The 25,734-nt window shown below is 32.9% G+C and overlaps 2 protein-coding genes across 6 annotated transcripts in view; one reads left to right on the top strand and one right to left on the bottom strand.

The window, feature by feature from the left end:
• LOC143255349 (protein spaetzle 5-like) overlaps positions 1–25,734 on the bottom strand; it is a 201,022-nt gene that overhangs the window by 133,339 nt on the left and 41,949 nt on the right. The gene's annotated exons all lie outside the window — the stretch shown is intronic.
• Positions 11,725–25,734, top strand: part of LOC143255347 (protein c-ets-1-A-like) — a 74,681-nt gene continuing 60,671 nt past the window's right edge. For 4 of the 5 annotated variants that reach the window (XM_076510852.1, XM_076510848.1, XM_076510846.1 and 1 more), the window contains exons 1-3: positions 11,725–12,130; positions 13,797–13,910; positions 22,717–22,885. In XM_076510852.1, coding sequence (XP_076366967.1) covers positions 13,800–13,910; positions 22,717–22,885 — 280 coding nt within the window. In that variant the 5' untranslated portion in view covers positions 11,725–12,130; positions 13,797–13,799. Of the gene's footprint in view, positions 12,131–13,796; positions 13,911–16,987; positions 17,039–22,716; positions 22,886–25,734 lie in introns of those variants that run through there. The other variant, XM_076510849.1, reaches the window with a different exon arrangement.

The following is a 25,734-nucleotide window of genomic DNA, read 5'->3' as shown; positions in this document are numbered from 1 at the left end:
TTTTCGCCTCGAATTATGAGGTAGTAATAACATCTACTGCCACCACACACAAAAAGAATAAATATAGCAATTTCATCATTTTTCATTCATCCAGATTAAAACTAGAAGGATGAGCAAGAGGAAAATTAATTCTGGAATTTAAGAACTATGCAGTTATGTAATCGAAATTAGGTTATTGAGCATGAAGTAACGGTTAGTGTGTAGATAAATAGATGCAGTCGTTTCATTTCAAAATTATTTTAATGAATTGGACTTTTAAATCCAATAGGATACAAAAGGTAGGAAGAGACTACAAAGATAACGATCTCGACCAAATATAAATACAAACTCGGATCCAGATATTAAATGTTAATCTCACTGTATATTTTTTCACCCTATCAGTACCCTAGAAACGTAAGCAGTTCAAAAATCAAGAAATGAAAAATGAAAAACAATTTCTATCTTTTTACATTTCTAAGAAGGATGTGAAAAATGGATATCGCTTTAGAAGAATATCATAAAGTTGTCTGAAAAGTTAATTCGTAATGTTTATGAAAACAAAACAGTAGGTTTTTATGTTGTGACAAGCAATAAGAGAGAAAAATCAATTTATGCATCGACATCTAGATATTCAAATACAGAATATAATGGGTTTGTTTGTTTGTTTTTTGGAATTTCGCGCAAAGCTACTCGAGGGCTATCTGCGCTAGCCGTCCCTAATTTAGCAGTGTAAGACAAGAGGCAGCTAGTTATCACCACCCACCGCCAACTCTGGGGCTACTCTTTTACCAATGAATAGTGGGATTAACCGTCACATTATAACGCCCCCCATGGCTGAAAGGGCGAGCATGTTTTGGTACGACCGGGATTCGAACCCACGACTCTCGGATTACGAGTCGAACGCTTTAACACACTTGCCCATGCCGGGCCGAAGATATTGGGAATGGTACGGACAAAGCTTAAGACCACAAGCATAAAATCTGTTACAAGTTCTGTCTCCTCCATTGTGGCTTAAAATAGAAAAGCGATGAAAAAACATTTTAAACATAAGAAAAATGGAGACAAAAATAGTAAACCTTCTGATAGTGCCAATTGTCTATCAAAATAAAATAACTAATAATTTAGGCGAGAAATTTATAAGACGAACAATAGTTACATATTACAATTTCAAATAGCCTAAAACTGAGTTAAATTGTAATTTAGATTTTGAAGTTAAATAAATATCGACATGTACTCAATTTATGATACTTACCAGAAAAATTGATGCACACGTAATTTTTTTTTCAAAACAATTATATTTTAACATGTAAACAATATTGTAATTTACAATAATGATTTATAAATACATTTTTACAGACTTACAAACAATATTGAGTCTTCTATCTGGTCCGGAACTTTCTTGATACTATATAAAGACTCACGATGAGTGAATTAATTTCAAGTTAATGGAGATATAATTCACTTAACAGGGTGGTAGCTTTCTCGTATTTTTCGCCAAGTGTTCTACTGTTTAAGTTGTATAATTTTCTCGTAAAAAAGTACTCTAGTCCGATGAGAATCCACTGAAATTAAATGGTTTGTAACGATTGAAATCTTTAAGAGTTCGTGGCCAAATAACTGAAGTTCCAGATTAATAAAAGCTTTAACAATAACAGTTATAACTTCCAAGGCGTATAGCACCCCAGCTATAGCAAACTAATGATAATATACACATATATATATACTGTCTCTTGGCACATTGCGTTGGTTACATTTATAAGTGTGAGTGGAGTTTCTAGAAATTTCAGTCTGGATAGCAATACTAACGATATACTAGTGTTTACGTACACACATATATGTTGTTGATTCTTAAACTCGAGAATCTTCTACAATTTTAGTGAATAGGTAGGAATTTTGCAAGGCAGGTTTAACAGTATACGTTATGTACATTTCCAAATATAAATTTAACTTAAACAAACATCAATATTAAAATAGATATGTAATAGTAAATCTGTCACAAAATAAATTATAAAAAGTACTAATATTCAGTCTATAGAATGTAACACTAATTCTTCAAAATTACAATAATCCTCAGTATGTGAAACTCTTGGTGAGAAAAATCACAACATCACTTGTGGTACAAGAGAGAGAGAAAGAGAGTGTAAAGATTCTACAAATTAATAATAACTTTTAATGATAAATATAAACTTTTCATTTTCAGATGTCATAGGAGTCAACCTTCTAGGAATCTTTGGTCATATGTAAGTTTGAAATAATAAACACAACCAGCTTAACGTCTGATTTAATGCATCTACTGTTTTCACATATGAAATGTCAATTACTGCAGTGCTTTTTTGTCACATGAAATACAACGAATTTAGCCATTATAGTTAAAATGGGCAAATAACTAGTCAATTCCTAAGAACTTGACATCTCCAACTTTGTATCTGTAGTTCATAATCAGATTAAGCTTATTTAATTGTGAAGGGCTGATATATTTGTAGACATTTTTATGTATTTTATGCAATAATTTTATATTATATTGTTCATTTGTTTGTTTGAAGAAGAATTGAAGTATCACTTTAGCTTGGCTATTTTCTTTTTAGATAGAATATCTTTTTTACTATTTGAATGAACAGTTTTCCTCACTGTCAGATGAAGTATAACTTACGCACTTTGTTTTTCCTGATAACATTTTTAAAATAAAAAGTATATAATCTGTTAGAACTGTGTGAACGTTTGTACTTTATATTTTGAAAGTTTAAATATAGGTTTTAACAACAGTTTAAGCGTTTAATAAATTAAGCGTGATCTAGCATCCATAATTGAGACAGCTTTCAAGGTCTCTGGGGCCCCGGGACTACGGCATCATCAATCTTTGCAGTGATCCAGCACTACTAATAGCCAGTCAAAACATAAAGTATGATAATTTTGTTTGTTGTTAATCACAAAGTTACACGATGAGCTGTTGTGCTGTGCTTATTCCGGAGATCGAACCCCGAATGCATTCAAGCATACCTTATATAGTTAATCCTCAGTAATTCTGTAAACCAAAGGAATCTGGATATTCCTGACACATAACTTATAGCAATGCAAACACGAAGAAGGCCAAAGTTAAATACCTGCTGAAAGAAACTGAGAAGTAAGATTGACAAAACAAAAAGGCAGAAAATACTGAACAAACTTTACAGTTAAAGAATGGTTCTCCTTAAACTTAACATGCAAATATATCTTCTTATACGGATATTAAAGTACGATAGTGACTACAGGATCTTGATAACAGTAAATGCATTTCCCATTGTAAAATAAAAATTAGTTGAGTTTAAACTTTATGATGAATCTCACTTTTACACGATTGTAACAACTAATACCGGATATAAGTGAAGGAAAAGATAAGAACTGATTTTCCAGATTGGTTTGATGCAAATAAACAAATATAAGAGAAACTGTGATCATAAATGGACTTGATAGTTCTTGGTCAAAGTTTTTCTATATGAAGTAATAACCCATGCTTCATTTGATCTGTACAGTAAGAGATAAAATGAACTGTAACATGCTGAGAGATTTGGAATAATTGATGCATAGAATTATAAGAAAGGCAAAATTACATTAAAGTTTCATAAATTAAAACGTGTATGAATAACAACAGAAAAAATAGTTGCAAAGGAGAGCTTTCATAATAAAAACTCAATAACCATAATAAAAGTAAATCGGTGTTTCAAAAGATAAGATGCACACAGATGGTAACTAAATGTCCACCAATAATATATTTTCCATTACCGAATAAAAATAATATACGGACAACAAGGGACCATTTGGTTCTTCAAAATTGTCCATTTCACATATCCTCGAGGAAAAGTAAAAACTTAAATCTACACTTTATTTTTCATGATATTATGGATTCCCTTTTAATCTCTTGTAAAGTGCCGGCCTAAACTATTTCCGGCAACAAATCATTCCATGAACAACACTTTGGAAAATAGTACAAAGTAATCAGGGACCATTATCCAATCTAACCTCTAGGTATTCTTGTAAACTTTAATATTATTACCACTTGCCGTCATTATCCCTGTAACGTAACCCTTCCATCCCCAAAATCGTCTTTCTCTGAGCCATTTCTGACACGATACCCTATATTATGTAAAGATTGTTCCACTTAAGACATAACTAGTACATTATATAAAGTGACTGTTGCCTCTTTTGACTTGTAATCAACAAATACATACCACAGTTCTATTAACTTTGCTGATGGTTTCATTCCTGTAAAAAAATCTGAAAGAGTTCTCTACAAGAAACGTTGGATCTCCTGTAAATCGACTTATTCTAATGAATTATTTACTGAAGCTAAGCAAATTAGTTATCTCTCTATGTCCTTCTAAAGACAATCACAACAAAGACTTTTGTGTGTCAAATTAAATAAATACAGCTCTAAAGAATTTGAAAGTGTGTGGGAGGACGGCTACAAAGTATTTGTATGTGTATGGGAGAACGGCTACATGATTATTTTCTGTCATGTTTTATTAAATTTTTAATTTTGTCCTCGAGACGGAATGCAGGCATTTGGGCGTGCTAGGCTTATAGAATTTTGTTTACACTTCCTGACAAATATCATTATAAGTTGCACTGGAAACACCTTTTTGTGGTTTACGTCTTTCGTTCTGAGCTAACAGTTGACTGATAAATTATATGTCGTTAAAATAAACTGATGTTAATATATGACTTGATTTGATGATTCTGTAATTTCTGGATAACGCCTTCATTTGCTTTCCTCAACTCTTATAAATTCAAGCTCCATCATCACTGTGCAACTTCCTTTAAAAATGCACATCTACTTTGCATTAGCCTAGTTCACATATGTTTAGATGTTGTGGATTTTATTAATTCATTGCCGGCCAATAAATCCATTACTTTTCGTTGAGCATTCAGATAAGGTAACTTAGATTCGTATATCAAGTTTTCAATTTTTTTTTTTTAATTTTCTATACATTTTACGTCTTTTAATTCTCTCTTAATTTTTTCTCTCTTTCGTATTATTTCATTGCAGTTTTCTGTCTCTTACTCAATAGTAGCAGGACACAGCCAGGTGGTTAAGGCTCTCGACTCGTAGTCCGATGGTCGTGGGTTCGAATCCCTGTCACACTAAACATGCTTACCCTTTTAGCCGTGGGAGCATTATAATGTGACGGTCAATCCCACTATTCGCCTGAAACTTGGCGGGAGGTGGTGAGAAATAGCTTCCTTTCATCTAGTCTTACACTACTAAATTAGGAACAGCTAGCGCAGATAACTCTCGCGTGTCTTTGCTCAAGATTCAGGAAGCAAAAAATAAGCTGATGTTTTTGTTTTTAATTCTATCAAAAATTAATTAAACTATGCAGAGTTAATTACACCATATCCTGACCTGTTTTTACTGAGCAACTAAACGCAACTGTATTGACTTTGTTATATATAACAAGGAAATTGTAGAAATAATTTTCTCTTTTGTAGTTTTGTAACAAAAATCACTGTATGTTTCTGTGTCATGCTAGTATTTAAAGGTTTTAAACTAACTGGAACTATTTTTAACCCATTTCAATCAGTATTTTTATGTGAATTAAAACGTATAAACTAGGTTAATCAAATAGTTAATATTTTAGAAACTGAAATGCTCTCGAACAAACAATTTCGTGAAGATGTATCTCAGAATGGCTGGAATGGGTATTATCACTTTTATTGATTAGCAGAGAACAACGTTTCTATCTTCTTTGGTCATATTCAGGTTAGGATGACCTAGGAAAGTTGTTTTCTGCTTATCAATAAAAGTGATAATACCCATACCAGCCGTTCTGAGATACATTTTTATTTAAAGTGGGTTTCTCATCATCAAGAGTTGCGCAAAGAATAGCCCTAGAGTTGGCAGCAGCTGGTGTTGTCTACTTTACTTCTCTCAAGGCCCCCCATGGTCAGGGGTTTAAGACCATCGGCGCGCAATCTGAGGGTCGTGGGTCCAATTTCTTGTCACGTCAAATATGCTTACTGTTTCGGTCATTGTGGCAATATTGCACAGATTCAATACATGATTTAAGACTTTTACAAAATAATTTCAATTAGTAAAAACAGGCTTTGGTATATTTTCAACATTAAACATGACATACCAATATTCAAATGTCAAGTTTAAAGCATTGAATTATTATGCTATTTCCAGTTCATCTAGAAAATCAACTGTCCATTCAAGTAGAAAAGCATTGAAGAATGTCACCGTATTCATGTATGTTAAATCAACTAAAGAACCAAGATAATAACTACTGGAAATTTTGTCCCTTATTATCCACCATATTTCTACAATGGCTACATCCCAAGTGCTAAAAAATCCTTGCATAGGAGTTGTTTAATTAAATGGTTGTTATATATATCTATGTGATGGCCAATTGTTTCTATTTTACCATTCAACTATGTGGTCCTATAACTACTGTCCTCAATCAGAACCTCAGATGTGTCATCAATCATGTATTTGCTTTCAGATGCAGTGCAATACCAACTACACCACTCGTTGCAATTACTTCCACTTCACTTGCCATTCCAATTATTATTTTAGATAGCTGACTATTCATATTTATGGAATTACATTAAGATTTCATTTATACTCAGACTATTCATGATGACGAAAAACCCACATGAAGTAAAATTATATTTTCAAGATAGTTGGTATGAGTATTAAAACTTTAATTAAAATAAAGCAGAGGACAACATTTTGACCTTCTTAGGTCATCTTTGGGTTAACAAAGAGTTGCAAACTATCTTTAAACTAATGTTGCCTACTTTCTGAAAAGGAAACAGTGCTTTTATTGTGTTGCTGCTACAATCAAAATGCACTAGAATTCATTAAAAACACAATAAAAATACCAATTTTTTTTAAACACGTACTGTAATTCCTTTCACACAAAAATGCAGTTTACACAAAGCATCACCAAAAGTAATTTATATTTTCTGTAGTATATCAGATATTAAGTCCTGTCTACGACTACTTTCAGTACAAAGTTAAAAGTTTCTCTTCCAAACAAATATTGTCTATCACCAATTGCCAGACCATTTGCAGAATGTAATCAGTATTAACTGTCTGAAGTGGTGGTTTTGACTCGAAATATCTGTTGCCTAGCAAAATCAACTATTGTCCTGGGAGCTTTTTTAACAACCAGAAACACCTTGCATCCTTACAGACAGATACCATGTTTTTCCCAACTCTAAGAAAACTGGGATAGATGCTGTATCTTTTAGCTCAAGCTGTCGACATCACTCCTCAAAGTTCATATTTCAAACCTAACTTGAGTTCCATTAGTTTCCCAAAGTTGAAGTAGCTGCACTTACAGCCAGCATCCACTGTGCATTCAGTCAAAACTGATAGTCCCACTTACCCTATTTCATACCAGGATACGTGCAATTCATATTTAATCATCCAACTGTCCACACACAAAGCAAATACTTTGACCCTCGAGAAAAAGATCATATCGGTATTGGTTGTTGCATAAACATTATGGGAGGACTAGGAAAGCTCTGCCTCTCGATGAAAATAAGCTAAAGGGTTGTGTCTTAGGGCCAGTATATGTTGGATTTTGGTATGTCTTTAAGAAAGTTCGAATCTGGTGTGATGCACTCGCTTATGAAGAATGATATATCTTGATCACAAACACTGTAGCTGCCATTGTGGAATTTTTCCGCTACTGCTACCTATTTCAAGTTATGACTTTGCACTTCATCGCTACAGAAACTGCTTTGTTAGGGAGTGATAATATATCTCACTTCGAAGAGATGATTCACCACCTCACCACTTAACCTCCAAATAAAAATTCTGAAAAAACCATTACAATTGCTGATGTCATTGTAAAATGTGTTTTACCATTCAAGTAGCATAGATCATTCACATACACATCCAAATTCTTAATTGAAACCCTTTTTTAAACCTTAAATTCCTTCTAAACGATAGCTTGTACTCTACTCGGTGAAAATATCAACCCAACTTGAATAAAGTTATATTCTAGTCCTATAATTGGGCCTCTTCAAACTCAGGGTCAAGCACTGTACTACTGTTCCTAAGTCTTATATTTTCAGGAAGAAACCTGCCTAAAATACTTTAGGAACTAGTTGATATACTATTTTGCTGCACCCTTTGATGTTTGGAATGTGATCTGTTTAACCTCCAACACAGTGAACTGTCCTTTTTATGTGAATCACTAAACCATTTTCATTACCAAGCTATGCCATCCTAAATGTTAGGGGCGCAGTGGAGTGGGCATGTTCAGGGACCTCTATCCAAAAATGAATCTCAGCATTCTGCCTTCAAGTGGCAAATGAGTGATTATGGACACCTTGAAAGTATATATCATACTATGGAGAAAGTTGATCTCCAACTTCAGCAGTTTATATCTCCTATTTCACTCACTGGATAAACAGTTGCAACTTTCAGCCCTTGTCTATAAGTAGCACTTCCAGTTCTTCTCAATTAGTTTTGTGTAGCATTGGTCATATTATTATATTAACATAAACTTCCACTTAAAGTATGATATCTAGTCAAGTTGCAGAAATCAAACCTGCAAGGACTTTAGCTATCCAAAAGTACCATTTTAACGTTATTACTTATAAAGATAGTAATAGATTTTTTAATCTGATATATATCAGTACTGTTATTTTCAGACATAAACCTAATAATATATTTTGAGGTCTAACTAGGACGTTTTGGCTATTCTTAAATACACATAATACTGAGCTTCTTTCTAATTTTGCGGAAAGCTACACGATGACTATCTCTACTAGTCATCCCTAAATTAGCAGTGTAAGACTAAGGGGAAGGAAGGTAGTTATAACGCATCAGTACTTTTTAACCAATCAATAACGGGATTGACCGTAACGTTATAAGGTTCCATGACTGAAGGACAAGAATGTTTGGTGGAACGGATATTCGAACTCACAATTCTCGGATTACGACCCAAGCGCCCTAACCACTTAACTATGCCGCCTCCTATGTTGAAAATAATAATAAAAGTATAATATTAAATTAGATTAATAAAAGTAAATGTGCTAAACATACCTATTGCCCTACTGACACTATGAACAAAACCAACACAAAAAATAATAAACTTTACACATGGGTTATATAAAATTATTTTCTAAATTTATATACACATAAAAATAACATTGATAGTAAAATTGCACTAATAGATATTGTGAAAGGTTGATAAAAACATATATATTAAACATTCCTACTGACACGACTGAAGAAATTAACGCCAAAAACAAATATTACAAAATCTCTCTTGCAGATCTTATCAACAATGGTTTTGTGCTTCAAGTACTGCCATAGATTTAATACAGAATTCCTTACAATAGTACAACTTATTTGCGGTCATTATTTTTAAAGTGATTTTTAAATATTCAGTCATATAATACATAATTATTTTCTTTTTATATTATCTTTATCTCCTTAACAATCAAACACACTCTTTGATTAGACCCAGAGGTCAGCCAATAAAACGTGCCTCACTTTGCTTTCTATGAAATGTATCCTCATTTGTGAAGGTTCCTTGAACTTTAGATTAGGTGACTAATAACATATTTTACTAACTGACTTGTTCGACTACAATAACTGACACTTTTAAACAAGTATTGAACGGTTATGCTTTCAAAAAAGTTTAATACTTTAATTTGTTTTTCACATCAAATGTTTTTTGTGACATATGCTACGATCAGCAACTATAGAATTCAGCAGCAGGACAATACGGACGCACAACAAAAAAGTCAATACCCCTGAAGTAACAACAATGAGAAGGGTGACAATTAAAGTAATTGACAAGTAATGCAACACAGTTAACAATGAAATGCCATAATATATAAGAAACTGTAATATATATTGTCCAAATTAACCATACTAAAAGTTATAATCATTATTGGTAATCCTACTGCACTAGTTCATTATTATTATTGTTCAAAAAATATAGTGCATTCTGGAAGTACTGATAACGTCGTGATATTCTGTAAAATGTTTAAATACGAAATCGGTGACAGTCAAATTATTGGATTTTCCGCAAGATTGTATGATTTTGTTGTTCAAAGTGCAAATTGAGAAACTTTCTTATGAAGATTGGAGATAATTTAAGAGCTCTGTTCATGAAATCTGGTAATTAAGGATAATTTATATTGTATCTAATAAGGTGTGAATAGTAAACATTGTAATGTAGCTCATCAGAAATATTTATTTGAAAATGGAAAGTTACAAATCAAGATTAAAATTGTTTGTTTTATTGGAATATTTGAAGTTGTATATTTCATTAAGGATTTTGATACCTATATTTAAATTAGGACAATAAAAATACATTTTTATATGTGAAATCGTATAATCCTTTATTCTTAGTTTTTTTATACAATCATTGTCCGTATTCAATGCACAATATATAGAGCCTAATTTATTCCTAACGTATCAAGTCCAGTCAACTGCAGTTTAAAAAAATACTTACTATACGAAATACTTTTGTCCATTCTCATTCAGTGTTATTCTGATTATTTGTTTCAAAGTTTAATGTGTACATTTAGTGACTAAGAAAAAATAAAAGAAGGCGCTATTGTTCAAATAAAGTTTAACACTTACTGTAGCTTTTCTTTATAATTTAAGAAGAATTATCTTAATACTATATTGATGGGTAATGAACTTTGAACTAGAATATTTTAGAATAAGAAATAACTTGATACTTACAAAGGAATACTGGCTACTCAATTATAACAATTTTGTTTAATTATTTCTTTGTCTGTTATTAAGCACAAAGTTACACAATGAGCTGTTTGTGCTGTGTCCACCACGAATATTAAAACTTGATTTTTAACATTATAACTCTTAAACTGGAAGACCAGCTATAACAAATTCACGTATGAATTGGATAAACAAATATTTGCATAGATTATACAGAACAATCTTCTTTGTTTTAGAACACATTAGGCTATCTGTTGTGTCCACTGTGGGAAATCGAGCTTTGGATTTTAGTGTTGTAAGCCTTTAAATGCTGGAGACAAAAAATTTGCTAAACATCCACTTCTTGTAGAACAAATATATGTATATAATATATATTTTCCTGAAAATTAGTTCCAATCATAATTAGACAACAAGACTTAAGAATCCAGATATAAATGAAAGTTCTTTTTTCTTTCTCAATACTAAGCCTAAACAAATGCGTCATCTGAACAGAAGTTTACTGACTGGATTATTTAGGGACTTTCCGAGTTTGTCGAAAGTTATCGTATAATATCCAATTACTTTCTGAGTTTTGATTAATTGTTATGTTTTACACCTATTCCATTAGATAGCTGGAATTGTAAATTAGTTGGAATATCTAAAGGTTTTGACTAGGGTTGAGTTTTTAATGTTTATATTATTTATAGCATTTCACTAAACAAATGTTCCCAGTACTAGTAAAACTTGTAACACTAATTGTAAAAAACAATCAACAAAAATCCATAGTGTAAGAGACTGGTATGTTGCCACACAAAAAAAAAAAAAATAACACCTGACCGTTTTTGAACAAGTGTTCACGAAATATTAAATAAATCCGTAGATGTTTGACCTCGCTACTCTAAATTCCACCCCTTTTTTAACCCCTACTATCCCACTTACGGGGCAAACACCTTGTACTTCCAATGACGTCATGCAATTACACATAAACGCTTGGGGCTCAAAATGGTAGTGACTCCCACACCAACTATTCACTGAGATCAACCAATAAACGAATCGCATTTTCCATTCACAAACACACGCACTAATACCGAAACACGAGGAGTCTGGAACTGCCTAACGACTGGCTTGGAGCAAGAGTAAAGTTTTGTGTTGAACAGGCAGTGCAACTGGCTTTGCTACGTCTACTTTTCTTTTTTGAAAATACTTTATGTTATTATTCAGAAACAGAAACCTGTCGGAGAATTCTCTGTAATTGGTTTGAATATTTCTATATTCAAAAGATCAGGGTTGGTTAGAAAGTTGGCAGACGACGTCAAGCAGAGTCTAACAAAGACTTACAAGCCGTTTTCGACTTACTTTACTACACAGGACAACACCTCAAAATTTGAGAGTGAGCGGGTGGCCAACTCTGATAAACAGCGGCAGCATTTGGAAGTTAGGCTTAGCCTACTACCTGCCAAGCTAAATACCTCATTGAAAGTAAGTATTACTGTGGTTTACAAAGTTTTGTTTTTCGTTATTTTTCTAAAAGTCTTCACGACGCATTACTAATTATGTATTATATATAAATGGAGTTTGTATCTTAAAGTTACGTCATTGTTTCAGTGTTTTTATTGTATCTCTGGTTTCAAACGTTTTAATATTAGAACAATAAAAGGCGTTAAAATTAGAAATTGGAATAGATACTAGAATCTCAGTTTTGCTATGTGTTTAAATTTAAATTTTGATTTTAGTTGTGTTTTGTGAAAATTCCGGAGTTCTTCAAACATTAAAAAAAAACAATTTTTAGTATTTACATTTATCAAGCAGTTAAACTAATAATGAGTTTATATTATCATGTATATTACTACACGTTAAAATAACATAGGAACTTTGCATCAACATTTTTTATTTAACTTGTTGCTGTGTATTTTGTGCAATATCATTCGTAAAATAAGAGATACTTAAAAGGGGATCGTTTCGTGTCTTCATAGTGATTTAATTAATTTTTACTTGTGGTTTATCTCCAAAATAACTTTCATTCTCAGGCAAATTTGATCATAAAGTATATATCATTGTAGTAATTTTCGAACATCACATCTTGCCCTGTAATTAACGTAAATATGTCGCAAAATGTAAAAAAAAAAAAACAACAAAAAACTTAAATGTATAAGGAAAATTAAACGTAACTATTTGCAGCCATTTAAACAATGACTCGGCTATGGTAACAAGCTGTAAAAGGTAATAAGCGTAAATACTTTCCTATACAGAGCAAAGCAAAAATATATTTTTAAACGTACTAGCAGCAGTAAAGTTTAGCTTACAACATTTTCAACACACCATTTCTCTCTTAGTTGCAACATTATTTGCATGCTTTTAAATAAAAAATAAAAAATTCGTGAATGAACTATCTTTTCTTGGAGCCAGCCGATCGAAAACCATAAAACCAAGCGCATATGGTAAACATATTTCAAATTAATGGTTACTTTTTGTGAAATAATTTATTAATTTGTATTAGTATCATATTCAAGGTTAGGTGAAGAAAAGTGCATTTAACCCAATGGATCCTCTGCTTGAAAAAAAAAACAACTTAATAATATGAATATTTGAATTAAAAATTAAAATAATATCATATAAAAGTATAAGTTTCAACTTAAACGTCTAATTTGTAAGTGTATTTTGCAGCAAGAAAATTATTTTCGTTTTTTTTGAGTTACTGTTTGTTAGTTTAAGTAATATTAATGTATATAAATTGTGTATATTTTAATATAAAAATTGTAGGTTGATACTTTTTATATGTGATGATTTGATTGACGTGTTGCTAGTGGATAAATTAAAACAAGACAATATTATATATTGTTTAACTAAATAAATAACAAAATGATGTTCAAGCAACGTGTTTTTCTAAGATTTACCTGTTGACTTGCAGTAAGTCATGCACTGCCAGTACACATAAAGTTAATTCTGTATTATTCGCTTAGCTGCTTTGTTTAATTAACTATACTAATTGCTACTGCTGTAAAATCATTTATTTCATTAGTTATGATGTAGTAAAAATAATTTAAATATATTATTTCAATAGTTTGTTTCAGAGTAGAAGTTTTTTTTCTAAAATCCTTAATAGGTTTAAAAAATAAACGTCTTTTTGTATCTTTGAATCAAACAGAACATGGAATTGGAATCGTTTTACGGTGACTATTCTTTGGAGCAAACCGATTTTTTCCCTCGAAACTCCGGTAACACCACAATAGCTTGCAGCAAGAAACCCAGAGTTCCCAAAGTAAGTAAAGAGTTCATGATAAACATGATCAGCTTTTAATTATGTTCTGTTTTGTGCGTCTTCATCGAATAGTTTCGAATAAAAATTAATATTTGTAATAATTTATTTCCTACAGACCAAAGATCTTTCTACACACTTGAAAGTGTTTTACCCAGTCATTTTTTTCATATAAACTAATATAGTATACTCTTAACAATTTTGTAATAACTATAACTTATTACAGTGAGTATGCTCAGCAAATATTGAAAACAAATTATAATACTCAATTCTCTAATGTAAAGATATATATTTTCAATATACTCAATTTATCTAAAAAACAGTTAAACCTGTGACTTACATTAGTAAACTTATATCACTAGACTGTTTTTAAAATGTAGTCATTGTTCGTCTAAAGTTTGTTAAAAACCACAACCGAAAACCTACGACAGTAGTAACCAAGTTTTTGTTACGGATGAGCTTGTCAGCAAATATGAGTAATGTTAGAATAAACGCAGATACTTTTTTGCCCAGATTCGCCATTGATTTCAGGGCGGTGCTGTTAAATAAATTTTAAAAAGTAGTCGCCATGATTTTACGTGTAAAAGCCTCAAGATATATATACTTCCCTCCCTAGCATGGTAGAGGTGGGTTGTGTGTAGCTATAACAACGTACAGTTTCTTGTCTTTCCTTCTCCCAGCTAACGCTCAGTCATACCATGAATGAAAACTTAGTCTGTTCTAAGTAACGTTGCAGCGGATGATATCAGATTTCACATCTTGTGTTGGCTTGTGTTTTAAGAAGAGCGTGCATGCCTCTGCCTCTTTGACTGTGCTTAAATGAAGCCTGCATTTAAGGCACGTGTGCAAACCTGTGAACGAGGTTTCAGTAATGAGGATGCTGAGAGATGATATACAACTCCTCATATAAATGAATCTTCCATCGCAAAATTTAAAGTATCAGAGATACTACCATTTTGTTAGCAAGAGCTTCGCTAGAATCCAAACAGATGTATATAATGATTTTAATACATGTACTGATATTTACTGCAATTAATTTACCTTAAGTCCGATATTTCGGTAAATCTGATAGAAAATAGTTGCTACAAGGTATATTGGAACTTAATACTGAATTATCTTAAATAAATGAAACTTTTCTGTTTCGTGAATGCAATTAAAGGTACCAAGTGTATTATAACTATATAGAGACCTTATAATAAATAAGCATATTCACTATTATTGGAGATCTTCACAATTAGCTTTACGTTGTCTGGTTACTTTTCAGTATAAAAACATCTGTTAAACGGACTTGTAACTTGTGTGGAAGTGGTGTCTCCCCAGAAGCTCAGCATTAATTCAGAGAGCTTAAAAGCTACAAATCGGGTTTCGATACTAGTGGTGGGCACAACACACATAGCTTATTGTGCAGCTTTGTGTTTAACAACAAAACTATACAACCGAAGTAGTTTTCTTTCCAGTACAATGGAGAATACGTTTATTGTATTGTCACGCGTTTTGTGTACAGCTTAAACTAACTTTCACGTCAGTTCATCCGGTTTCATCTGATCCAAGGCCTATATTATTCGTCTTGTACATGTACATGTACATGTAGTCATTACACGGATGGTGAGGTGGGGTATACAGGGAGGTTGAAGTTATTAGAAAAAATGATAATCCCCTGAAAGACTGAAGTACATCAGGTCAGTTGGTCTGTTATTGTTCAAGCGTGTCGAAGTAAAAACGCTCTAGTGTATATTGCGATCGTGCGTTAGATATATTGTTCTGCATCAGTAACTAACCACTGCAACTACAATATATATTTTAATATAATTACAAGCACACACTTATAGAAGTTAGTAATGTGAAATTAAAAACATATTTAAATATCTGTGAATGACTAAAATAGTAGAGCATAGACTATTTAAAACAAACATAGAAGAAATGTATCAACACTTCTGTTTACTTATTTTTGTGTTATTTACGTTTTTCAAAATACTTCTTCAGAAGAAATTACTAGAGCTAATGACCATAGTGCAATTTGCACAGTAAATTCAACACATGGCTTAAGGGATTTTTCGTGTACCTTTATATTTAACATGTTAACAATACCATACTTTGTTGTGGCAAGTCACATAGTTCTAGCAAGTCTGTTTCTTTAGTTATACTGATTACAAAGAAAACCCACGTACATTCTCCTAACATTATTTTTTTTCACTTTTGAAATAAACTAAGTTTGTTTAATATGAGGCACTTCAGTTCAAGTGTGATTAAACTGTAAAGTGTGGTGCACTTGTTGGCCTGAACTAGAAACAACCGGTTCTGGACAACACTATAGTAACCCCTCCTCTCATGTACATCCTTCAAGTAAGGGTTAGGTTGTCTGCTCTTCATTTTATATCCTGTGTTATTTTTTCACCGTACTTCACGTTCACATATTCCGGACGAAAAATTGTCAATGAAAAGGCAACTGTGGTTTAATATATATGTATATATATGGCGTTGTGACGTATATCTATCTCGCCGATTTAGTTATGAATGAATCGAGTTATTTTACAAGAGGGCAACTTGATCATTGAATTAAAGTGGCTTGCATATGTATACATGGTTCATATAAAGTTATGTTACACCACAGCTATAAGTAAGTATAATCTCAGTCATTCAGTAGAGGCGCTCTGCTTGCTTTGCCTTGCAGCTTAAGTCCCGTTTCCTGATGATTGTGAACCCTTAATAAGGAAGAGGAAGATTAAAGAATTGTAACAATCAGACAATGTTGTCATAAGTTGGATCGCTAAGACAACGATTACTTCCCATAGCTCCAATAACTATTTTACACAATGTATAAAGAGAACTGTGAGAGCTGGTGGTTGATTCGTTTGACTTTTTGATTGCGTGTTATAGCAGATCGAAAACACGCACTTTTTAACCAAATAAATTCCCATATTGCACTTTCTGAGTAACAGTAAAAATCATGAAGAGGTAACTCTAAAATTTAGATTTGCTAATATATAAGATAAATACTATTCATCAGGCGATTTGGGTAGGTGTTTAAAAAAAAAAAAGATTCGAGCTACGGTTAACATAATGAAAGAGAAGTTGAGAAATGCCCTCTGCACCAGATGAAGAGTTCACATAACGGTCCGGGACGTTCAGAGGTAGGCAACTTCATACGAGTCAATTTAATATTTTTAAATACAGTTTTTCTGTGTTACATGTAGCGTTAATAAAGGTGTTAAATTTAATCAAAACAGTTATTTTTCAAGACCGAAATAATTCTTCTTTGATCAAATATCATGTGGACTAGGTGAGCTACTGGCAGTTGATTTTCCAACTAACAGACGTTACATATTTAATAAATTATTCATTAGGTATCCAATTTTTCTAAACACGCATATTAAAAAAAAATATATCTGTCACGCTCATGTATTAACAAAGAAGCAAATCTTGGATATGAATCTTTGCCAATTTCGTGCACCTTTTTAGTATGGATTATCCATATAAAATGACATGTATTAAAACAGGGTCACTTTCTTTATCTACGTAACTCGGTCTGGTTATTAACGCCCTAGAAAGGGCTACATAAGTAGTATGCACTCTAAAAGAAAAAAAAATCTATGCCAAAGTGTTTGGAAGTACAACTTATTATATTTACAGCACAATATTGAATGATATTTCAAGGTTATAGTAGCATGAGAATCAACAAAACTATTCGCTGCTCGCGACACATCGATGACGTGTAGCCCTAATCATCTCATAATTCCTCTGCGTCAAATATATCGTCCACCTGTTGTTTGGCCTAACAATACTTCCAAGTGAAAGGGCGCATGGTGGAGGCTCTCACGCTTGACTTATGTTGAATATTCTACGAGAAACAAGCCGAGATGTGCCAGTAACCACGTTGTGTTGGTAGAACAATGATCTTTTGTTATGTATAGGTTTGTATATTTACCGGGCCCTTTATTCCTCACTTTTTTTTATGGTCAAGCAGGTTCCGCTTACTATTGTTGAAAGTGGTAACACTCTTGATTTTAAATCAATTTAGTTACTTATATTGTCATTAAGATTTCGCTGCTTGGTTTACATTAATTTCAGGTTTTAAATGTATAGAAGTTGTGTTTAGTTTTTATGCTATTTGAAATATCTTTATTTTCAATAATTTCTTCAATTTATGATTGAGCTTTTGATAGTCTTCACTACAATAAATAAGCATGATCTAACTAAGTTCGAATTTTATTTATTTTGTGCCACTAAAAATTGTCAGTGAATATAATTGCTGCCGTTAGGAACCACTGACAGTTTTCATCACTTATGCCTGTGGTGTTGGTCCAATAATGTGTGTATCTGCATATCGAAATAAACTTTATCTTCATATGATTAACATACTTTTTACATTTATTTACCCTTTTCTTGGATTAGTAGAATAAATGGCGGATATAGCATAACGTTAGTATCACCTCTGAAAAGTGTTGTAAAAACATACACAAGTTACTGTTTTGGAGCATATATCAATGTGTCGAAAATATTTGTGTAAATTTTTTTGCTGCTTTGTCGTAGCTTATTTTTATTTTGAAGCTGCAATTCTAAATTTTGTCATCTCTCGTGGTGACTCACAGAGTTTTTAAACTGATTGACCATTGCATAAAATTGTTTATACATTAGTGATCAGAATAACGATAAGAGCGAAAGAATTGTAGATTGTTTTGTGATATCTGTGCACAGGTAACTATCTTTATATTCCCACGGTACCACATGCATAAGATGCCGGTATCGCGCAAGCCCCCAGATCATAGGGCACGAGAAAAACCCCATATGCCCATCCTGCAAGCAACGCCTCATCGGTATTGACACATCTTCAGTCGAGTAGTCACTGACAAACTGAGGGCACTAACAGACTTTCCCACGTTTACGGGCGTTTAAGAAAGCTCTCTCACACCCTCGATGGGACTGTCGTCTTTCACGTATTCGAAGTTTTATTCTACTGCTCACCATAGCAGCTAACATTAGTAAAACAATATTGTATAAGTCTGTGTTAAGTCGAATAAGGCAGCAAGAGTTTTTTTTTTATTTACAAAAATATTATAATGCATATAATAATTCCGAGAGAATTAGTCTAGTTTTGTTTTGCAGGGGATGATTTCTAAAAGATTTTCCTCACTTCCTATCCCTGTTGTTTTAGTTTTATGTTTAGATTCTAAATGATTAAATGTTGTGTAACGTAAATATATGTGAACAATACCTCGTCAATGAAAAATACATATGCTAGTTTTCTTGGACTCTGCCTTAAACATTTCAAATGGAAAATAGGTCTAGTACTCTGTTATTAATATCAGCGTTACTTCTTAAATGCTTCGTTGTCATTGAAATGTAACATGAGAAATAAAAGACCTAATAAAACGCCCTCAATAGTACTTAGTGAGTGGGCTGTTGCTTCATCTTCCTAGTCAGAAATGTCATGGCTTGGTGTCAGACTGAAAAAGACGTGAAACTTACTTCTCCTTGCTTGTGTATTATTTTGATTAAACGTACAAAGAGTTTTACCAAAGAATAAGGGAGGAAGTCTGTTAAAGAAGTGTTGATTTCTTTTTTTTTTTTTTGGAATTTTGTGCAGAGTAAGTTGAGAACTATCTGTACTAATCGTCACAAATTTAGAAGTAGAAGACCGGAGAGAGGGCAGCTATTCAACACCATTCACCACCAGCTCTTGGGCTAATTACTCTTTTATCAACGAAACGTGGGATATGCCGTAACATATAATACCACGAATTCTGAAAGGTCGAACATGTTCGGAGACTTAATTCGAACTTGCGACCCTCAGGTTAAGAGTTGAGTGCTTTAGCTACTAGCTTTTAGGACAATAGAATTCTAACATATATTTTTCGTACATGTAACCAGAAGCGACTGATTTCTATTCAACGTTAGTACCATTAGATTAGATTTTATTTCAATGCTTGGGACACATCAATTTATTTTGGAATTCCTCTCCGCTATTACAGTGGTATGTCTGCGAATTTACAACGCTAAAATCAGGGGTCGATTCCCCTCGGTGGGCTAAACAGATAGCCCGATGCGACTTTGCCATAAGAAAACACACACATTTAGTTTGGAATTATTTATTGAGCAACTAGATAACTGTGGAAAGTAAAACCCCAGAGGACACTTTGTCACATGTTTATATACTCTTCAAAAAAAGAAACGCAAAAGGCAAAATTTGAGACATATTGTTAACAAGTTAATTCCGGGTAGTTCTGTATGACATGTGTGAAACTTTGCACATTCACTACTGAACATCCAACGTCTGCAAAGGCGAAGTCCACGTTCACTGGTTGAAGTTTAACGTCACTCAACGTCAATAACGCGTATGCCCCCGTGAGCATCAATAACTGCTTGGCATCTCCTGCCCATGGAAGCGATGAGATGACGAATCACATCCTGTGGAATGGCTGTCCACTCAGCCTAAAAAGCTGCTGCAAGGTGAGGTAGAGTCTGCGGTTGAGGTTGTCGCCGTCGCAGACGTTGGTCCAACTCGTCCCAAAGATGTTCGATGGGGTTTAAATCTGGTGATCTGGAGGGCCAGGGAAGAACGTTGATGTTGTGGTGTCTCAAAAAGACAGTGGTGAGTCGGCCTGTGTGAGGACGGGCGTTGTCATGTTGAAAAACGTCGTTGACGTTCACCATGATGGGTTGCACATGGGGTCTAAGAATCTCGTCGACGGTTGCGTACGGTCTGATTGGAAATCCTACGCAGCCCTGGTATGGTTGTGGCAGTAAACGTCGCAGTGATTGTCCTATCCCGAAGGTGACGTAACCGGATGTAGCGATCTTGTGCGGGCGTGGTCACACAAGGTCTACCAGATCGTGGACAGTCACGAGTTGATCCATGTTGTTGGTGACGATTCCATAGCCTTGTGATGGTACTTGGGTGAACATTCACAGCTCTGGCAACATCTGATCGAGATTCACCTGCTTCTAAGTGACCAATGGCATTGTTGCGTTGTGCTTCAGTCAAGTCTTGGAGTAACTGTATTGCGTGTCGGTGGCTTAACACTGAGCTATGGAAACCGAGAACCCGTCACTTTTATAGGGATTTTGCACATGTTGCACTTGCAGAACATGCAGATCTCTCAAACAAATTTACTGGACACCAATGCGTTTTGGCGAAAAATACGATGTTTTCCTCCGTTTTCAAAGTGCACAACTTTTATTGTCATTTTGGTCTAACAATCAGTGCCTTAACACGTGTAACATCACATACTCTGAGCTTGTAACGTTATTATATATATTTCTCTTTAAAATAACAATAATATCCCTTTTGCGTTTCTTTTTTTGAAGACTATATAAAAGACGTGAAATAAAAAAACATTTTTATTCTTTTAACGTAACGGTTTTGGCTTATGATTTAATGTTTCTAATACAATGAAAGTATATGTTAACAAAACATCAAGTAAGAAAATGAAAGTAGTCCAACTAGTCTTTAGGTCAAGAAATTAAATTCGTATATAATTATAAAACTGTATTTTTGTGAAAAAAAAACAAAGTAAAAGACCAAGTGTTTTATTAAATGTTAATTTGTGTAAATTAATTAAACAATTTAATCATAAAACATTAAATATTCCTAATCTTTTCAGATTCATTTTGTGGAACCTTTAATAAACCTAATTTAGAGTCAGAACGTGTTAATAAGAAAATAAATTGTTGTTGCCAAAGATGAGTTTCGTTGAGAGCTTTATAAAATTTTCTGAAATCAACAAATGTGTATTTAGACATATAATAATATTTTAAAATACCAGTTATTGTTCGTACCATTGTATTTACGAGATAAGAAAGACCCAGTATAGCCAAACATACTAGCTTTTCAGCGGTGTGGGGTTATAATGTGACGGTCCATCCAACTATTCGTTGGTAAAAGAGTAGGCAGTGGGTAATGATGACTAGCTACCTTCCCTCTAGTCTTACACTGCAAAATTAGGGACGGCTAGCGCAGATAGCCCTAGTGTAGCTTTGCGCGAAATTCAAAACAAGCCAAATGAGATAAAAATAATTATTTTTGGAACCAAAATGTTAAATTTAGTCTTCGTCGGTTTATAAAGGCTCATAATGTTGAAAACTACAATATAATAATTGAGGATAGAAATTAATTTGTTCTATATGAAACATTACTGTATATGACCAACCTTATTAAGATATGTCATACTGATATGTTAATTGGATTTCTCATATATGAAGAGCTATTTAAAAGGAGTTACTTGCTTTATTATTCATTTGTTTCCTGTCAGTTCAGTTAAAACTTATGAATATAATGCACTTCGAAATAAATACTTTGAGAAGGGATTTTTGTTGCGTGAAGAAAACATTTTAAATTTTCAATTAATGTGTAGTAACGAGGCTAGTAAAGATACATTTCATAAGGGCACCAAAATGTTCATAGTTCTTGTCGTGATTATCAATGAGGCTAGGCGTGCCTAGTGGTCAGCATTCCTAGAGTCCGTGGTTTGCACACCGTTACCGCTAAAAGGGGGAAGAAAAAAACCGCTCAGCATTTTCTGATTGTATATGCGTTGTAATAAAGAGGGTGAACCCCCCCCCAGTTCAATTAGAGGAACCAGAAATTGTACACCAGTGCTTTATGTTTACCAATCAATTGTCTTTCCTCTGTTTTATCCATTCAAAATTAGGAACAGCTGGAACAGATATCCCCTGGTTAGCTTTGTGTGAATATCCGAAATAAACAGTGTTTTTTAAAAGTAAATTTAAACTACATTTTGTCTTTAAATATAAGCCAAGAGGCAACTTTGTGTGACGTAACTATATAACTCTTTATACTTTTTTTTTTCAGATAAAATTTGAGATGGACTATGCTCCGCGAGATTGCAATGCCCACATTATGATTCCACCACATTCTATTAAACGGGAAGTGATCAATGATGATTCTTGTGTGCCTAGATCCCTTGGATCCATGCAAAAAGTGCCTTCTCTGAGTGATCTTTCTGAAGAAAGTTCGATGGGTGAGTGTAGTATCAGCAAAATATTATTATTTATATTAACATCGGAAATCGATTTCATTTCATCGAATTACATATAAAATTGCATTCTTAATACAACTTAAAACAACCTAAACTTCAGAACACGATCTCTCTGTTTAAGTAACTTCACGTAATTATTATATTTTACTTCTTCTTATTTTAAAAGAAGAGAAATTTCTGTAAAAATTCGTTATCTATTATCTAAAACGTGAAGCAGGTTTATAGGTAGGCAAAGAACGAAAATGAAATAGGTTTCATAACAATTATTTTAAGCTTAGCTATTTTACATATGTTGTATTTTTCACGTGAAATCTCTTGATCAGTTATTTGAATACAGTAAAATGATTATTTATATATTTATTATTTTTATGAAATATGTTTTTAATTCGTAGACAAGCCTGCTACTCAGTTTTCTATATCTACTTTAACTTTCTCCAGGTTGTATCTATACTAAGGTGATAAGATTTCAGCTACTGTAGTGCAAATTCACTTGATGAAACCAATTCCGTTAAGTAAATCGTTTTATGAACGTTTTTGAAAACTTTCTATTACAGTTAATAGATATCATATTTACGTATCACCGTCAGTTTTTAAAGCTTGGTTTACGATATTGTTATTGATTAATTGTTTCAATAGGCACTAACATTTCTGTGTAATGATTAATTTCAACTATTCCTTATGTTTTATCATTCAGTGCTACAGTCATTAAGTATTTTTCATCAAAGTAAACAAATGAAAATAATTAATATCTCAAAATTGTTGTTAATTACAGTAAGTTTGTAAACTTGTAGGTATATAAAAGTTAAGGTAGGTAATATTATATTACTTTTACGCAACCTGTTTTCCAACTTACATTAGATCAAAGCGTAAATTGTGCAACTAATAAAAATGGCTTCTTGTTGGTTTTTTTTATGAAAGGTTAGCTCTAACAATGAACATCTATTGCTGGTAGACAAGGCGTATTAGAATATATTATTCTCTTGGATTAAAATTATTTGTATAAACAATTTACAGTAATAAGTAAAATATGGTAATTTGTAGATATTCAAACAAAGTTACATGCAAATATCGATATATTTAAGCTTAAATTCTACAAAACGCGAAACAATGAGATTATTCTCTGTATATTCGATATCCATTTAATTTGTCAGCATAATCAACATGTCTACAATAACATTTTGTTCAGTTTTATTGTGCATATTTGCAGTAAAGTTTTAAGATTAAAAACAGTGAATTAGAGCTTCTGAACATTCTCTTCGAGTAAGTTAATAGTTATCTATGTTAAGAGGAATAACACTTCACTGCTTCACAAACTAGCTGTTTTTCAAAGTCAAAATGTTTGACAATTATTTTTATTTAATCTATTAAAATACCTATAGAACTAAATTTACTTTCATAGCTTGAGATTATGCTGTAATCTCGTTAAAAAATCCATTTGGCTTTAACCCAAGTAGGAGATAAAATCTCTTGGGGTTCTCGAGCAGAAGAGTTCATGCGCTAGAAGAAAATTGATCCCACAGCGCGCGTTTCGTGCAGGAGAGGTAAAAGATGTGAATGAAATGTACATACACAGCAACAAGGGTAGGTATGCTCTGAAGGAACAACAGCTGGTGACAGAATTTTACAAGTAAAGTTCACTGGTGTTGTTGTTTTTTTTTATTATTCTGCGGACAAGAATTAAAAGAGCAGTCTGTAAATTTGATTTCACTCATTTTAACCAGGGGAATTCCTGATGCTTCCCAGTATAATTTCTTAACATCTCTGAATTTGCGGTGTAAATTTTTATTTCGGAAATAGAATCGTCAGCAAAACGTTTGAGGCAGCAGTTTTTAATTTTAAAAGTCTTGTATACATATACATAAACACAGTTCTTTAAGGTTTTAATGAATTCTCTGAAAAAGTTTCTCAACGTTTTTGTTTGGGCATGTATAAAAAAAAATAAAAGGACTATAATATAACTTAAAATGGAAATTTCAGAATGAATTATTATAATAAAATAAAGATTAAGTAAGAAAATTGAAGAGAGCTGTTTCGAACACTGTTACATTGATAGTGAAATTGTCATTTCATCAATTTAGGAGTATAACTGTAATAGTCAATCCTGTTTTTTATTTGTTGTTGAACATAAAATTACAATTACCTATCTGTGTGTGGTTAAGAGTACCTCTACATGCGGCGGGTGCTACAAACTGATTTGTCTTCTGCTTGGTCAACAATTATAAATTAAGGGTGGCTATGCCTAAACCGTGAGGCTGAAAATTGCAAATACCTTTCTTAAAGGATATGTTTTTACTCTGTTACTGTAAAAAGAAAAGTGAGTATTTCGTGTTTATTAATATTTCAGACAGATGTAATTTGTTTAATTTTCTGTGAAATTTGAATTTAGTTTTTCTAAAAAGTAGATTTTAAATTTTATTCCAATAAGCTGCTCCAAATCTAGAAATGTATTTTACAAATGAAATGAAAATTCAATTACAATGATTATTTGTTTTGTTTTAATTTCGCACAAAGCTATACGACGTCTGTCTGCCCTAGCCGTCCCTAATTTAGCGGTGTAAGACTAAAGGAAGGCAGCTAGTCATCACCAACACTTGGGCTACTATTTTACCAAATAATAGTGGTAATGGCCAACACATTATAACGCCCCTACGGCTGAAAGGGCGAGCATGTTTGATAGGAGAGTGATCCAAACCCTCGAACATCAGATTACGAGTCTAGCTATTTAACCACCTGGCCATGCTAGACCCGAATTACAATCAACTTCAAACTCTCCGATTCATTATATTATGTGTCACGAGTTCAAAGAGGCTGACATTTTTATTTTAATTTAG

This window comes from Tachypleus tridentatus, chromosome 7, assembly GCF_004210375.1.
Source record: "Tachypleus tridentatus isolate NWPU-2018 chromosome 7, ASM421037v1, whole genome shotgun sequence".
NCBI classification, from domain to species: domain Eukaryota; kingdom Metazoa; phylum Arthropoda; class Merostomata; order Xiphosura; family Limulidae; genus Tachypleus; species Tachypleus tridentatus.
This window is presented reverse-complemented; position numbering and strand designations above follow the sequence as displayed.